Raw genomic sequence first — 16,981 nt, 5'->3', positions numbered from 1 at the left:
GCAAACGTTTACTGTAACATAAATAGAAAAGAATAAAACATATGTTTTCTACATTTACACTGATAAAAAAATATTTAAACTTTTATTACGTTTTGAAATGTGTCCACCAAGAGTGAAAAGCCCATATACAATATTAAGGATGAACGAATAAACGTTACCGAAATGTTTAAAAAAAAACGGTTCTATGAACCTCAAAGAGACTCAACGGACTGAACGTTCAAAAAACCTTAAACTAACCAAAAACCAGCTGAACCTGAAAAAACGGCTCTTAAAAGATTGATCAGTGACTACCTGCACTGCAAAATGCCCCACAGACGGACGAGCAGGCATGTGAAACTTAACGAAAATAAAAACTAAGCTTCAGACGGTGAATTTTTCAACACCTACTTAATTCAGTGATTATCCACAATGGCCTTTCTCCTCTTACCAAACCTGCCAGGAGAAGGTGGTGTTAGGTTGGGGTCGTCTCTCTGTAACCTTTGATTTATCAGTAGAGGCGCCTACACGTTTCTCCTCCCACTGTGACCCGCCCAGTGCTGCTCCACCTCAACCAGAACAGCCCGCCGCAGCTCCACACCACTTTTCAGTAGCGCCAAGGCCTTTCGTGTAATGGTAGAAATCTCTCGGAGTTAGGAAACAAAAGAGCTGCACGGTGTGAATTTACAGATGGCTTCGGCTACCGAGAGAGCGGAGCCCGGCGACAGCGAGCAGGATGAAGAAGAGGACGTGTACGAAGTGGAGAAGATTATTGACATGCGAGTGGAAGATGTGAGTGCGGTTGGAGAGAGGGGAGGGAGGAGGAGGAGAGGGGGGGGGGGTGCTGTTTGGCTTTTAGTATTGATACTAGCTAGGATGCCATCTTGTTAGCTAAGCTAACGTTAGCCACGTAGCTCGCTCCAAAACAACAGTGGATAACGTGTCGTCGACGTTTGTTTTTGCAAAGCAAGCTGTTTAAGTGACGTGTTTAGGTTATGAAGCCCACTTTCTTCCATGCACGGCACTCTGAGCTGGCTAACACTTGCCAGAGGGGTAGCTAGCTAGCTAACTAACTAACTAGCTAGCTAACTAACAAGGTAGCTGGAGCTCGGCTAGCTAGCTAACTTTCCCCTCGTTAGCTGCTGGCTAGCCGGGTCGCGTCTCTGCTGGGTTAGCGAACAAGCTCCCGCTGCTGTTATGGAGCCAGTTGTGTCGCTGTTGCTTACATGACTTTCAGCATGCGCGGTTCTCGGAGAGTTTGTATTTATAGCTGCTCTTTTTTATGCTTTTAAAAAGCCCCACTCGTTCGTGCTCAGTCTGCACGGACTACACTGATATAGCGCTAGGTGACAAGGACACAGTCGGGCAGATCTCTACTCAGACAGGCGCCACAGTCAGAGTCTGCTGTTAACGGAGGGAGGGAGGGGGGAGGGGGGGGGTTGTAGTAGTAACCAGGAGCTACTCTGACAAAAACGTGTGCAGCGTCCATCCTGAGACTCACTGACGTGTGTAAACACACCCGTCCCCCTTAAAGGTTCCCAAAGTGGCCTGGTCATGTTTGCTTGTACGGAGCCCCTAAATCAGGCTAGGCGTCCACTTTAAACTGAGGTGGATGTGTAAAGTTTTGGGAATTCGTTGTTAAACCGAAGGAACGATTTATTAAATTGAGACATTTACAGTCACATGTTATTTTTCTACATTGCTGCTTTAGGCTCTCTGTAGAAGAGTGATGTGACTTTTCTGTTCGATGCAGCATTGATGAAGTGATCCTGCAAGCTGCAGATTCTCAGAAGACTATCTGAGTCAGACGTCAGATTATTTCTGATTATGTCTGATTGTTTAAGTCGACAAGTAAACTTTCTTTATCGCATCGGAGTGAATCAGCAGTTTAGGTAGTCACGGTGAAACAGACATTTGCATTTAAGCACGAACAGTGTGTGTGTGTGTGTGTGTTTGTTATTTTAGTGTTGAAGATTGTTGAACTAGAAATCGTTTTAGAAGCTCGTGCTGTAGCCTGTCGTTGTTTTGAGTGGGGAGTGTTGTCAATATTTCTCCTCCCTGCTGAGGAGCTGTATGAACTCTGTCCGGTTTGGAGGGCTATTGCATTACAGTTTGATGACATCATCAATCAGCTTGTGCTAAAATACAGGCTGATTGCTGAGGGTCTGTGTTCAGCTTTTGCCCTTGTCCGTCCGGACGCCACTGTTAACAGCATGTTCATGTACAGCTGCGTTTTTTTCAGTGCTGTCTGACTCCATTCCACTGTACTCTCCACTGTAGTAACAGAGTGCAGTCATAGAGTCCTGTGTGTGTGAGGAGCTGCTGTCTGAGATGTCATGGGTGTTGTAGTGGGTGCACTGTTTGAACCTGTGTCTGTGTGGAGGATTGCTGTACACAAGTGGTGTGTTGAATTGTGACTATGGAGGGTCGAGAGAGATGAAGTAGTAGTAGTGGTGGTGGTGGTAGTGGTGGTGGTGGTATAAGTAGTAAGATGAGTGATGGGAAAAGTGCAGAATGCGATCAGAGTACATCAAATGCTCAAGAGTGAATGGCAGTGCGAGCAAGAGGAAAGAGGAGTGCAAAGGAGAATGAAGCGTTTGCTGGAGATAAAAACGATACTCCCCCTTATCGTGTACAGGCTCAAGCTCCACTCTGCAGGAACACTCATGTTTTAGAGCTGTGTGTTGTGGAAGATAAGGCACAGTGGCAGCAAAATCCAATAGTCCATCCACAGATGTGCTGCTAGTCAATTAACTCTCATCCCCTTTGAACCACTGTCCATTCCCAAGCATCGAGTGTTAGTTGTTGGCTCTCTCTCTGTGTGTGTGTGTGTGTGTGTGTGTGTGTGTGTGTGTGTGTGTGTGTGTGTGTGTTCGTGTTCGTGTTCATGCATGCATGCTTGTGCATTGGTATATGTGCTTTAATTCTCTTGCTATGTTGTAAGTTCTTTACATAATTTAACTATAATTACAGTTGCATATTACTTTAATTTGTAAGCTTTTACCAAGTGTCCTCAATAAATGGCTATACAGGGTTTTTTTTTAATGCTCGCTTGAGCAGGGCTATAATGTGTTAACCTCCTAGATTTGAGTGTGTTTACATAAATTCTGGTTGCACCTATCGTTTGAACAACTTTGCTCCGGGCCTGTAGTATCACTGACAAAACAAGGCTAGATCTAAAATGTTACTGAAAATCCCTTAACATAATAGAAGATGAGCTGCTTTTAGCATATTATCATTTGGTTGGTTAGGGAGTATTGAAATGCTTGTGATTTGCCTGGTGCATCATGAGAGCATATAAAGCTCCCCTGTCTTTGTTACAGTGGTATTGGTGGCTTGGTGAAGGCCTTGCATGGGAGAATAACAGTATATATCCTATGTAACACATCTGCTTTACTCTGTGTATGCTTATGTGTGTGTGTAGAGTGATGAAACAGGAGACAGCCAGTGAGGGCTGTGAGCCAGTTCAGTCACTCTGAGTTCAACAGACTGCCTGTGCATAGTACTTAACTTTGGCACACACTGAGAGAGAGAGCTTGATGTGCACGCACACTCGTCCTTTGCTTGCCGTGCTTACAAAAACGTAGTCACTCACTGGCTCTCAGTCGTTCCCATGCTGAGCTGTTTGTGTTTTGGGTGAATTAACTCACACCTGCAGATGCACTATTCTCAAGCAGGGACCTGATCTGTAGGCTTATATTGGTTTCAGTTGATGGCAGATGCTGGGGCTTACCTTTCATAGTCAAGGGCAAGATTATGAAGGATATTATAAAAGCGAAGATTGAATCACCATTTGAGCAGACAGGACGTGAGCGATAAGCAGAAAGAGGAAACAGCGGTGCGACTGACAGGGAAGAAGGCCCGCCCACTCTGATCCAGATGAATGCTGATCATTGTGCAGAGCCTGTGATTATTCAAGTGCTGCCAAGAAACACAGGCAGTACCATTGGTTACTGTTACTTAGCAACATGGTGAATAATGAACATCCGCGAAATTCACCTGTGCCTCTCCAAAACTGTCTGCTGAGTTTTAATTCCTCTAATGCACACAGTGCGGATCAAGGATGCAGCGTTTTAGTACCCTTTGATGATTGTTTTACCTTAGATGAGCCACAGCTGTCTTCTCACTTGGATGTCACTCGGAGCTTAGAAGTCAAGCAGTGTCTTTTGCTGCTACTCCGTTCTCATCATATCTCTCACTACAGGATTGGGCTGCAGTAAATGCTGGATTGAATACTAGAGAAATACAGTGAATCCACCCGTAACAAATCTAGCCTGAAACAGCACACCCTCACACTCTGAGCAGTCATGTGTTTTTTTCTTGTGGGATAGAAGAGTTTTTGGGTAGTCTGAGAATGATAACCCAGATTTAGATTTTCATCCTTAGTGAAGTGCTTCAATAAAAATTTCATTCGTTCATTTTAAAGCTTAGTAGATTTAAAAAATGTCATTGTTTTTGGCGTTTCCTAGGGTTGTGGTATCAGATGAGGGAAAATAAGGATCTTTCCAGTGGGGTGGAGAATCTGGACGCATGCTTATCAGTAAAGTGATCCTGTTGTTTAATCTCTAGGGAGAGATTCTGTACCGTGTTCGGTGGAAGAACTATTCATCGGACGATGACACCTGGGAACCCAAGGCCCACCTGGAGGACTGTAGTGAGGTTCTGCTGGCCTATGAGAGGGCCCTAGCAGAGAGAAAATCTAAGAAGGATTCTGGCATGGTAAGACACTTAAATATGTCATGAGGTGTTAAAGTTGGCTACTTTGAGTCAGCAGAAGCCAGTCAAGAGATTAAGTTTTACAGAGAAAGCACCAAGTTTACTTTTTAGTGTGTGATCAGTATCACATTAATTGCCATTGTTGTTTACACCCAGATGCTGCCTATGAAAAGTGACCTGTTTGATGCGAATTCTGAGAGCGACAGCGATAAAGACAGGTCAAGGGAGTCACCTGTAAAGAAGAAGAAAAAGAAGAAGAAGCATGCAGAAGATGCTTCAGAGGACGAGAAGTCAGTAAAAGAAAAGAAGAAGAAGAAGGAGAAGAAATGGAAAGAGGACAAGCCACTGCCTGCTCCTGAATCTGATGAAGAGGATGACAAGGTTTCAACACCACCACCTTCAAAGAAGGAGAAGACAACGGATGTTAAGAAGAGAGCTATTGAAACAGATGGCGAAGACGACGACGACGACGACGGTCCAGCTGCAGCCAAGAAACACAAGAAGGACAAGGCTAAAGATGGAGGAAAACAAAGAAAGGACAGTGTTGAGGAGCGGAAAAAAAAGAAGGTTAAGTCAAAAAAGGAGATTGAGTCCTCAGAGGATGAGACGGACAAGAGCGACGCACCATCAGAGTCACACACTGATGACACAACGACTACAGACAACCTCAGCAACACTGCTGCAAAATCTGTGTCTCCCAAATCAACAGAGAAGTCCTCTGGGGGTGATCATTCCAAGGCAAAGCAAAAGAAAAACAAATCAGAACTGAAGTTGCAGGGTTTTAAAGATCTCGTTCAGGACAAGAAGCCTAGAAAATCAGAGAGCCTGGCTCCTGCACTTAAAGAGAGTGGCCTAAACAAGCTGAAGAGTTTGACCAGCAGTAAGAGCAGTAGCAAGTCATCCCGCAGTGAGGATGACCTTGACTCTGGTGATACAGGGGCCACAGCAAAACCAAAAAGTAAAAACAGAGGTCCGGAATCAAATGTTCATCTTCAGAAGGATTCTCTACCGTCCTCTTCGTCCTCTTCAGCTTCAGCTCCCTGCAACAAGTCCAGAGAGGAAGAACCCAAGGAAGAAGCTGGGGAGAAAGGGGGCACCCCTAATAATCTGTTTGAAAAGTTCTTGCTGACCTGTGAGGCCAAGGATCGTGTGCCCAGGAAGCAAGCTGTTCATACAACACCAAAGGTACAGATTGCTGTGCATCCGTACTTGATCTGATTGTTAGGTCATATTTTGAAATGTGCTTAGAATAATTTATGGTGTTAATGTTTCAGAATTTGGGCAAGACTGAGAAAAAGGTGAAGTCAACCAAGGAGTCACCTGTGCAGTCAGAAAAAGCCAAGGAGGGTGAGCATATCATGGATTCCTGAAATATTGCTTTTGTTTATTTTTGGTCAGTAGAGACATTTTTATATATGTCTTGTGCCCGAAAGCTGCACATGTGCCTCAAGGTCACCATGCCCAATGGCAAGCATCTGCAAGAGGGGTATAAAGCCCCTAGCGTTTGGCTGTGGAGCAGTTAAACTGCGTTCTCTGAAGTGATGGCACTCTATCAGAGTGGTGCTTTCAGAACTATTCATCCAACATCAGTACCTGATCTCACTAATGCTCTTGTGGCTTAACACTAAAACTGCCAAGTGCCAGTCATTTGACCACTGTGACGTCTTACTAAAAGCGCAGCGTCTATTTAAAAAACAAACAAAAAAAACTTCCACCCTCGTTGAATTCCCAGAAACCTCCTTTCGTCGCTTTTACTAGAATTTTACATTTTGTCACTAAGCAGTCTTTCAGAGTACAGAGGTATTCCAAATATATTGTGCTACTCTTTTTATGACATTGCTTGCGTTGCGTTCAGACATGCGATTTCATGGCTTTCAAGTCTGCTGTTCTCTTTTCTATCAGCAGGTGTTGGAAAATGGTACTGGTTAAAACACACTTTCAGACAAATACAAATAAAATAATATAAATAAATATTTTTCAAGATTTTTTTATGGTTTTAGTACGCTATTTAAAAAATAAAATAAATTGTGGCATTACTTTTATTTTAGAGCTGCTACCGTAACGTACAATATTAAAATGCATTATTATTTTTTTATTTTTTTTATTTTTTTTGCAGAGCGGATAAATGTTACAAAGACTCGGAAAATGCGATGTACCCCACAGCAAGTGCTGGACTTGCTGTGGAATATTGATGAGATGGAATCGGAGGGCGAACAATGTGAGGTGTCGGATGACAATGATGAAAGAGAGGACGGTAGTGATTCGAATTTTGAATCTGATTCGGGTTCAGACTCTGAAATTGAGTGTGCTGTGGACTCATTTCAAGAGGCAAGAGATGGCACAGTATGGGTTGAACAAACTGCTGGCAACTCTTGGGGTAGAGCACGAGAGTGTAAAACACTGACAGAAACCCCGGGGCCCACAAGTTACGCCAAGGACAACGTTACAAGTCCATTAAGCAGCTTGCTTTGTTTGATTGATGCAGAAATGTGGGAAATGATTAACAAATACACTCAAGCTGAGGCTGATCGAAATAAGGCTGAGAAGTTCAAACTCACAGCTGACGAACTAAAAGCATTTGTGGGTCTCGTTTATCTGAGAGGTATTATGGGTGGTAAAAACATGAAACTTTGTGACTTTTGGTCTGCTGACTTTGGAAATCCTATTTTCATGAAGACAATGTCTCGACAGAAATTTCGAGATATCATGCGCTTTCTGCGCTTTGATGACAAACACACAAGGGCTGCCCGCCTTGTGACAGATAAATTTGCCATGATTTCTGAGATATTTGATAAATTTATGCAAAACAGTATTGCTTCTTACACACCCAGTGAGAACATAACTATTGGTGAACAGCTGTTCCCGACCAAGTCGCGCTGTCGTTTCACACAGTACATGGCCAATAAACCAGACAGATTTGGTATTAAATTCTGGGTGGCAGCTGATGTTGAATCAAAGTACATGTTGCACGCTTTTCCTCATCTGGGGAAAGATGACGCAAAGATGCCCGGTCAACGGTTATCGGACAATGTGGTGATGCGTCTGGTGGAGCCTTTCCTGGGCAAAGGAAGAAATGTTACGACAGTCGGGTTCTTCACTTCGCTGACACTGGCAAGCAATCTTTTGGAGAACAAAACCGCTGTTGTTGGCACGATCAGTAAAAACAAACGTGAGGTGCCCCGTTGTACACGGGTGCAGTCTGAAAGATTTTCTACCAAGGTTCTCAAGGCTGGAAAAGTCACACTCACAATATACCAGGCAAAACCGAAAGGAAATGTGTGCATCCTTAGCACAAAGCATCAGACAGTTTGTACTGATAAAAGCGCGAAGAAACTGCCTGACACAGTTTTCCATTACAACAACACTAAAGTCAGCGTTGATATTATGGATCAAATGGCACGACTGTATTCGGTAAAGGCTGGCACCCGTCGTTGGCCTGTGGCTGTGTTTTACAACATGCTAAACCTGGCTGCCATTAATGCACACATTCTGTACAAACAGTGCATGAACGTTGCCATAAGCAGAAGGAAATTTCTCCTTGAGCTGGTGAAGGAGCTCTGTGAACCCCAAAAAATAGCAAAGGCGGCAGAGGAAATGGCACGTAAGCAACTCGTACCTGAATTTCTTTCCCTGCCTGTGAAAAGGAAACAGTGTCAAATTGGCAGATGTTCAAGGAACAAGACTTATGACGTGTGTGAAAGATGTAAGCGATTTGTCTGTGGCAAATGCTCCAAACCTACACCAAAATTGTGCTTGGAGTGTTGATTGAGCACTGAACGCATGAGAACCCTGCTATAAGGGAGCTTCGGTCATCAGATGTTCAAGAAACCTAACTTATGGTTTTTGCCAGAAAATTAAGCCAGATGAAATGTAAGAGTTTTAATGGTGATGAAGCTTCTTGTAAAAACATTAGCCAGGGTTGAGTTAGAAGGGAACTTCTAAATTGGTCTGTTGACCAAATAATTAATGATGCCATTGTGAGTATGTGGTTGGATGTGGCGAATGTTCTAGGCTATCAGTCTCTCCACTTCAAACAGAAACACTTATGAGAAATTTGGTCTTTTTATTGATATTTATGTACATTAATCATATGTACGTTGTCAGACACTTTAATATATCAAAATATATAAACGAAAAACAAACATAACTGTTTTCTTAATTGTAGATTTTTACAGTTTTTGTGGCAAGCAATGTGTAAAAAGAATGTGGTCTGTTTGTTTTTGCTATAATCGATTCTTCTTTTAGCAAAAGTTAAGGATAATAGCTCTAGCAGTGTTTGACTTTTTTCAAACGTTTTTTTAATTTTTGATGAATATTCTATGTTAATATTTTGTTGACTGTTTTTTTATGAATTTAAATAAAAATATTTTTTTATACATGTGTTCATGTGCAAATACATTGCATTGATCACCCTCCAACACTAATTTATTTTTAAGCTGTGTCTGCAGTATTACTCTGAATTAGCTGAGACTAATGAGGTGGTGTTGGAATGGTATGAATTTGTTTCAGCTAAACCATTCAAATGCAAGCTGATGATAGACAATGGCTTATTGGTAGAGGGTTGGGTAAGTGTTAATAGTTTGGCTACTTAAAAGAATTCTGGTTGGTTCTGGGGAAGGATGGGCCACCCTTAACAAACACCATGTAAAAGTTCTAAAGAATGTTTTGAGGTGCGTGAACATATGATGGTTGGTGTGTAATAAATGACCGGTACAGTTATTTTCTTATTTAGAACTGGAAGAGGTTTTGTGAAAGCGTGAGGAATGGTGAGGTGTTTGGAGAAACAATTGTTAGTTTCACAAGATGCTGTTATTTTGTCATTTCCCCTGACTTAAATGGCAAATGGAAGCCTTGGTTGATAACATCCTGTTTAATTAAATGATTTGACTAAAATAATACAAATAAAATAAATACATTTTTTATGTAAATTAATTATAGGAAACCTGGCAATGCTCCAAATACATAAATGACAAAAGTACAACAAATGAAGAGCTAAATAAATAAACAAAATAAATAGATTCACTTGTTGATGTTGTAGCTTCATTGTAATATTAAGGGGCATTGGTATCTATCTTTTTTTTTTTATTTTTGTTGGTTTTTTTACAGTATTTCTTTTATTATACTGAAAATTCATCAGGTCCAGTGTATGGCTTATACTGCGTCACACAACAATTAATAGTTCCAAATAGTGAATGTGCCAATCTTTAGACCGTCCAAATGAAATAATCACCTACACATAATTGAATGACACATGAAAGAAGTGCCATCTAGTGGTTATTATATGTCAATAACTGCTTCGAATAAAGAGTGGTCTTTTGACTGCTTCACCTCAATAGTAAGTATTGCACTTCTAGGCATAAGTAGAGTTAGACTGGCATGGCACTTCTAATATTAAAGCAATCCATTCCTCATTCCAATGATTCTGCGTCTACTTCAAAGCCTTTTCTAAAGAATAGAGGCTGTTACTGCAACAAAGTAATTACAACTTCGTAATAATACCCTTGAATTCATGTTGCGTTTGCTTGTTAGTTTGACATTAAGTTTGAAATTTCTGATCATTTACAGGAACAAGACCTGGTCAGAGTCCTGCTTCCATGGATGCAGAGGAGAAAACAGAGTCAGAGAAGAGTGACCGGTCGGATGAACCTGCCCTGAAGACAAAGGAGGAGATACAGCGGGAACAGAAAGAAGAGGAGCAACGTAGAAGGAAAGAGAGAATGGAGGAGGAGGAGAGAAAGAGGAAGGAGAGGGTTGAGGAAGCCCAAAGGGAGAGAAAGGCGAGGATGGAGGAGGCTCAGAGAGAGAGACAGAGATTGGCGGAGGAGGCACGGTTAGATCGTGTGGATCGGAGGTCTGTGGTGGAGGTTTTGGCTTCTCCTGAGTCGACAGAGGACTCAAGGTGGAAGGACAGGAGAAGGAGAAGGCGAGAGGACAGTGAGTCACGCCTCCTTGTTGCCTGCGATGACAATCAGGACTCTCAGGACCCTCTGGAACGCTCTGACAAAACGCCTGGTTTGTATTGTTTTTAGGAGATATATTTACCGCCTTTTCTTTCCATTAAGTTTGGTGTTCCAAATGTGGCATTCACGATAATGCAGACGGTGCTATTTTTAGTCATACCTTGCTATTCTGTAAATGTGGTCAAATAATGCTTTTAAATACAATCACAGTGGAAACCCCAAATCAGAAAGGCAGTGTGTTTACTACTGAATCATCTAGTGCACAGTCTGAAATAATCTCATGTAGTCACGTATATTATTCTGGTACGACTATTCCAAATTGTGCTTTGCACTATGCATATTGTCAGGCCACAGAAATGTCAAATAGGATCAATGCAGAACATTGGCATGAAGCATAAACACTGTGGCTGTGTATCTAACAGACAGGGGGCCTCCTTCTTTAAATCTTGGCGTGGAGCTGAAACTGGACTGGATGACACTGGAGGACTTCCAAAAACACTTGAATGGAGAGGATGAGAATCTCTCTCCCCTAGCCTTAACTCCCGGTGAGTTTTAGATACATACCCCAACCACATGCCAGTAATAACGCATCATCCAACGTAACATCTGATAACAATTAAAACTATTTTCTCCTCCTTGTGTAATGCTAACATGTAGGTGAGCTGCGGGAAGCTGTAAAAAATGGCAATTATGTGGCTGTAAAACGTGCACTCAGTTCCAAAGAAGACTACAATCTGGATCAAGAGGTATGCATCACCTCTCTTCGGTTGCTTAAGTACTTTATAATGAGGGTTACGTTTTCCACTGCTGAAACAAATCATGGCTGCTTCAGAACTAGTGTAGTGTACAGATGTGTATACAATATTTAAGGCGATTTCTGTAAGTGGTGGAAACAAGCCATTGAGTTACAAGTAACAGGAAAGTCTCAAATCTTGACTAAATCTGTGGCAAAAGAATTATATGCACATGTTTGTGTATATTCAAAGACTAGTGCAACTACACATTCAATAAAAAGTGAACTTTGATCCCAAAGATACATCTTGTATATCATATATCACGCTAAAGTCCGATTTTTATAGATGAAAAAAAAACATGTCAAGTTTTGCAACACATTAATGCTGTTTTTCATATAGTCAGAAACTGACTCTGCAACTAAAAATGCCAAAATTGAAGATTATACATTACAGGTACTGTATATAGACATTTTTATTTAGTTTATCTAGCTGCAGTCCAGTCTATTTATGCCCACAAAGAACCATCAACTATTGCTTCTCTCGCAGATTTAAGAGCTTGTGTTGGTTTTTCCTGTAGTGGTAATGGTAAAAAAAAAAAAACATCTCTGCAACACGTTTATCAGAAAGAGATGGGGAGTTAAAGAAAACAAAAGTGGACAGTTAACAGAGAAAAAGGGAAAATTTGGAGTTCATCAAATGAGCATCTTTCATGCTGTCTGTGTGTGTCGCAACGCTCTGCCCCTGCAGGACTCCAGCGGTATGTCTCTCTCCATGCTGGCTGCTGCAAGCGGACAGGATGACATCCTCCGGCTGCTGATTAAGAAAGGAGTGAAGGTGAACGGGCGGCAGAAGAATGGCACCACTGCTCTTATGCACGCTGCTGAGAAGGTAATTAGGGTCACAGTGCTGAAACGCTGCATCTGCAGCTGCTCTGTTTCTTTAGACTCTCCTTCCAAAAGACATCCAGTTATCTTTCACTAAGTATTACTGTGATTTGGTTGAAAAGGGATGCGCTGCATCAAGCTTTTTCTTTACTCTCCCTGTCCAGAATTTCCTCACCACTGTGGCCATTCTGCTTGAAGCAGGGTCATGCCTGAATGCACAGACACTGGGTGGGGAGACCGCGCTTATGAAGGTGAGGAGGAAAAAAAGGAATTTTTTTTTTTTTTTTTTTTTTTTTTTTTTTTTTTTTTGTAGTCAAGACTTATTTTCTTGAATACACAATCTCTTCTGTGTTAGGCATGTAAAAGGGGAAATGCTGATGTAGTTCGCCTCCTGCTGGAGTATGGAGCTGACTGCAACATCCTCTCCAAGCACAAAAACACAGCCTTGCACTTTGCCAAGCTCAGCAACAACCTCATGGTATATGACCTCATCAAAGACCATATCCAGACGTGAGTGTTTTTGAACAATTCACCAACTCCACAACATGTTATTTTTCAATTTCAGTATTGCTCAAAACCATGCCTTTGGTTAACCAAATGCAGTTTAACCAGTCAAGCCGTTTTCAATTGCATGTGAACGCAATTATGAATTGTCCACAGGTTATCAACAGTAGCGGAGGAGACTATCAGAGCATATTTTGAGTCACGGTTGGCCCTGCTGGAGCCGGTGTTTCCACTGGCTTGCCATCGTCTGTGTGAGGGACCAGACTTCTCACTGGAATTCAATTACAAACCTCAACAACACACACCTGGAGAGGGTAAGACATCTAACAGTGTTCAAAGAAAAAGCAGTACTATGAACAGCTAGAGACAGCTGATGCAAGTAGGAATGCACTGAATGTAAATTCAAGGCTGTAAACAATAACATAACTTTTTGTGGCTGAGGATTTATTATTATTTTTATTTAAAACAGTTACATTATATAGACAAAAGTATTTGGACACCTGCACATTCATTGTTTCTTCTGAAATAATTAAGTATGCTGATTTTGTGTTTATTGGAGTAGCTGTCTGCCCAGGGAAGGTTTTCTACTGGATTTAAGAGCATTGTTGAGAGGATTTGATTTCCTTCAGTGACAAGAGCGTTAGTGAGCTCAGGATGATCACCACCCCACCTCATCCCCTAACTCCTCAACTCATCCCAAATATGTTGGATGGAGCACCATCATTCCAGAGACCACAGTTCCACTGCACCACAGCTCAATACTGGCTTTATATCCCTCTAGCCTACACCTGGTATTAGACATAGCACCACTAGGTTCATGTTTATCTCATGCAGAGAGTCCTATTCTATTGCCTCTACTTCTAAGACAGGGGCTAGACAAGCTGTGTGTGCACATTTGCACATCTGTGTCAACAGTGTTTAACTTAAAGTAACTGAATGCATTAATTAGGGTGCCCACAAACACTTGAATAATACATTTAAAAATCATGTTTTTTGGTTTTGTGTGGGGTAGTGGTGGTGTTTTCCACCATGTTCTTCGTTTTAGCTAGGTTATAAAATGATGAATTTTATTTATTATTTATTATATATTTTTTTGTTTGTTTGTATGATTTGTAATCTATGCATCCAGTACCTGTGCAGTCACATATATGGTAATTACAGTATAATTGTATAAATGATAATTTGATTTGTCAGGGAACAGTATATCAGTCCCTTATTCATTGTGCACCCCTAAGTGTGAGTATTGTGTGTTTTATGTCCCAGGATCAGGAATCCTGCTCTTCATCTTCCATGCTAACTTCATGAGTGAGATCACAGCCAGACTCTGCGGGCCATGTAGTGTCCACGCCGTCATCCTTAATGACAAGTTCCAGCTGCCCATCTTCCTTGTAAGACCCTAACCACATTCATTTAGCATCTGTTCATAAAAGGGTGCTCTTTTACATTGCTCCCTTCTGTGCTTGCACTGGCAAACATTGTAGTAATTGTTGTGAGCTGCTCATACATCTTCAGTCATTTCTGTCTGTGCTCTTCTCTAAACAGGATAGCCACTTTATTTATTCCTTCAGTCCTGTTCCAGGAGCCAACAAACTGTTTATCCGCCTGGCTGAGTCGCCCACAGCTAAGGTGAGTGAGCTAGACTGGTATAGATTCTCCTGTCATGCAAAACAGGCCCCACTCTGGGCCTGAAAAAAATATGATCTTTTAGGTTTATTTTAAAGCTATATTCACATACATGTATATGCTGAAAGAAAGCTGTAGGCCTATAAGCGTGGCTTATGTGCACTACCCCTAAGAAATGCCAATTGCAATGTCTTGGCACTTTGCATCTAAATCAGATTGTATCATAAGGTGCCTAGAGATTTCTATCCTTGCTGTAGATGCATTATCTATTTTAAAATCAGGGGGTTTTAATAATGTGTCTTTCTGTATCTCCACAGGTTAAACTTCTCATCTGTGCATATAGAGTCCAACAACAGTGATGCCCAGACCTCCTTTACAGGTTCAGCCACTCTAAGAACTAAGGGTGTCATAACCCAAACCTGTACTTTCTGTGTCACCAGGCATGCAAAGCAGAAGAGGCGGTTTATGTTCAGTGATTGTTCTGTTTAAATTGCCTGCCTGGAAATGAAGGCCCAAAGGGCAGTACCTGGTCTTTTACAGCAAACCTTGTCAGAGGTGGTTTGATTAGTCTTTCAAGGGAGGCGTTGATATTGATCATTGATTAAATGATTACATTTGTAAATTATGTTTGTAAAGGCTTTTTCTTCTTTTTAAATAGAATAATTTATCACTCCAGATTTACCCATAGTTCTTTGTTATTGGCGCTTATCACTATGAGCTTGCCTATTGTGCTAAGTGTATGTCTGTGAGAGGAGGAGCGCAGGAGAGAGGGTGACTAGTTCATGTCCCTCTGTTGATTTGTACTTGCAGGACCAGAAGGATACAGGACCCAACCTTCATAGTTCATTGTTTAGTCCTGCCCATTGGTTTGCCTTTCCTGGATTTATCTGACATTTTACACTAAACCTAATAGAGCTCTTGGACAGTCTAATTGTGTAGATTTGTTTATGTAGAATATAACTATATCTATGAATTCTGGATTTGTTCAACATTACAGGAATAGTACGGGTGATGTGTATGTGTGTTTGAGAAATCTATTTTAAGGGCTAGGATCTGCTCAGAGGCTCACTATGTCTGACAATGCAAATTTAAAAAAAAAAAACTTGCCTTCACCTCCTGTCATAATATCCATTGGTAATGATTTCTAAAGTCATATTCTTTTTTCTTTTCTTTTTTTACTCTCCTTCATGCACATTTTCTCAATGTGCCAGCCACTGAACATTGCCTTGTATTTGTTTGAGTTGTGCAAGTGCACCTTTAACCTTTAAAAAAAGTTGTTTAACTTTTTGTTTTTCCTTCCTCCTCCACCTACCCCCTTTCCATATTTTCATGTCTAGCCATCATAATCAGTTAAGAATTGACAGAGAGTCAGATTTGGGATCAAGTTACCAGAAATTCACCTGGAAACAGTCCACTAGGCAGCATGGGTTTAACTTATTTCTCTCCACCTTTCTGTACAGTAACTTCATTCCACTGTGGTTATTGTTCACCCCTTTTTCTCTTAGTCTTTACAATATGGTCTACATGTGATAGTGAAGGGGCGGGAGAATGCACATAGCTTGACTTCCTCTTCAAATAAACTGTACATATGTTTCCATAACATTGAGATTTTGTTGCTTAATTTATTTATACCATAAAAAATGAAACCTGTCATAAAACTTGATTTATCTCCAGTTACTACTTGAGTAGAACAGACCTGTATTTCATTTCTCAGTTACTAAATTGAGACTTGTGTTCCAGAGGTCAGATCCTCTAAATGTTAAGACATTGTATATTTGGGTTTGTATTAAAAGCTAGTTTTAAAATGAAGCTGATGTTGGAATGTAAAGTTTATGACTAGTGCTTACCACTTGGATGAATCTAATGCTGATACCAGAGCTGGAATTCTATGGAATTCTACTCCATAATTATTTATTTAATTTATGGATGTTTCGTGTGGCGTGCATTTTAAATGTCTTACCAGAACTTAATGTAAATGTTTAGTGGGTTTTGAACCAATGTTAACAGATTTTTTCAGTTTGGTAGGACTGCAGTAGTTCGGATTATTATTACTATTATAAAATAATTGAAACCTGATAAAATGTAGAGTAAAGACATGAAGGAAAATGAGTACTTAAACATTCGAGGCTTTTGCACTGCATTGATGACATTCTCCTTCTATTATAAATGTAATTGATCAGCCAAGACAGGTTTGGCTTCATGTATGGTTTGGTAAGTTCTTTTATAGTGCAACAAATTAGATTTTTTATGTATTTATTTATTTATTTATTTTAAATGACCATTGTCATATGATCCGTGCTGTTTACTTCAAAAGTACCCGAGAAGGATGAAAGATGTCTGTGAATATAATCTTCATCTTTGACAGGTCTATTATTCTTAAGATCTTTCCGACTTTTTACAAATCTTTGATAGCTCACATCTTCAAGTAGTGATGAAACAATGACAGTAAAATAAAAGGTATATATTTTAATTTTTACAGTTAGTAAATAATTTAGTAGTAGTGAATTATTATTCCTAACATTTATCAACTCATTTGTGCAACTGGAAAAATTTAATCTATTATTTATTAGAAATAAATCATGAG

General features: G+C 40.7%; 1 protein-coding gene across 2 annotated transcripts; it reads left to right on the top strand.

The window, feature by feature from the left end:
* The first annotated feature begins 550 nt into the window (after window positions 1-550).
* On the top strand, window positions 551-16,003 carry mphosph8 (M-phase phosphoprotein 8). Of its 2 annotated transcripts, XM_072686050.1 has the most exons (15): window positions 551-768; window positions 4,546-4,695; window positions 4,849-5,877; window positions 5,967-6,039; window positions 10,258-10,704; window positions 11,075-11,197; window positions 11,310-11,398; window positions 12,134-12,274; window positions 12,435-12,521; window positions 12,626-12,780; window positions 12,931-13,088; window positions 14,038-14,162; window positions 14,317-14,400; window positions 14,715-14,776; window positions 15,208-16,003. In XM_072686050.1, exons 1-14 carry the CDS (start codon window positions 667-669, stop codon window positions 14,754-14,756), a joined length of 2,805 nt encoding a protein of 934 aa, XP_072542151.1. In that variant the 5' UTR covers window positions 551-666; the 3' UTR covers window positions 14,757-14,776; window positions 15,208-16,003. The 2 variants fall into 2 exon arrangements, with proteins under 2 accessions (XP_072542151.1, XP_072542150.1); XM_072686049.1 differs by having other exon boundaries at window positions 14,715-16,003.
* Window positions 16,004-16,981: the final 978 nt, after the last annotated feature.

This window comes from Salminus brasiliensis, chromosome 8 (assembly GCF_030463535.1).
Source record: "Salminus brasiliensis chromosome 8, fSalBra1.hap2, whole genome shotgun sequence".
In the NCBI taxonomy this organism is placed as follows: Eukaryota; Metazoa; Chordata; class Actinopteri; order Characiformes; family Bryconidae; genus Salminus; species Salminus brasiliensis.
This window is presented reverse-complemented; position numbering and strand designations above follow the sequence as displayed.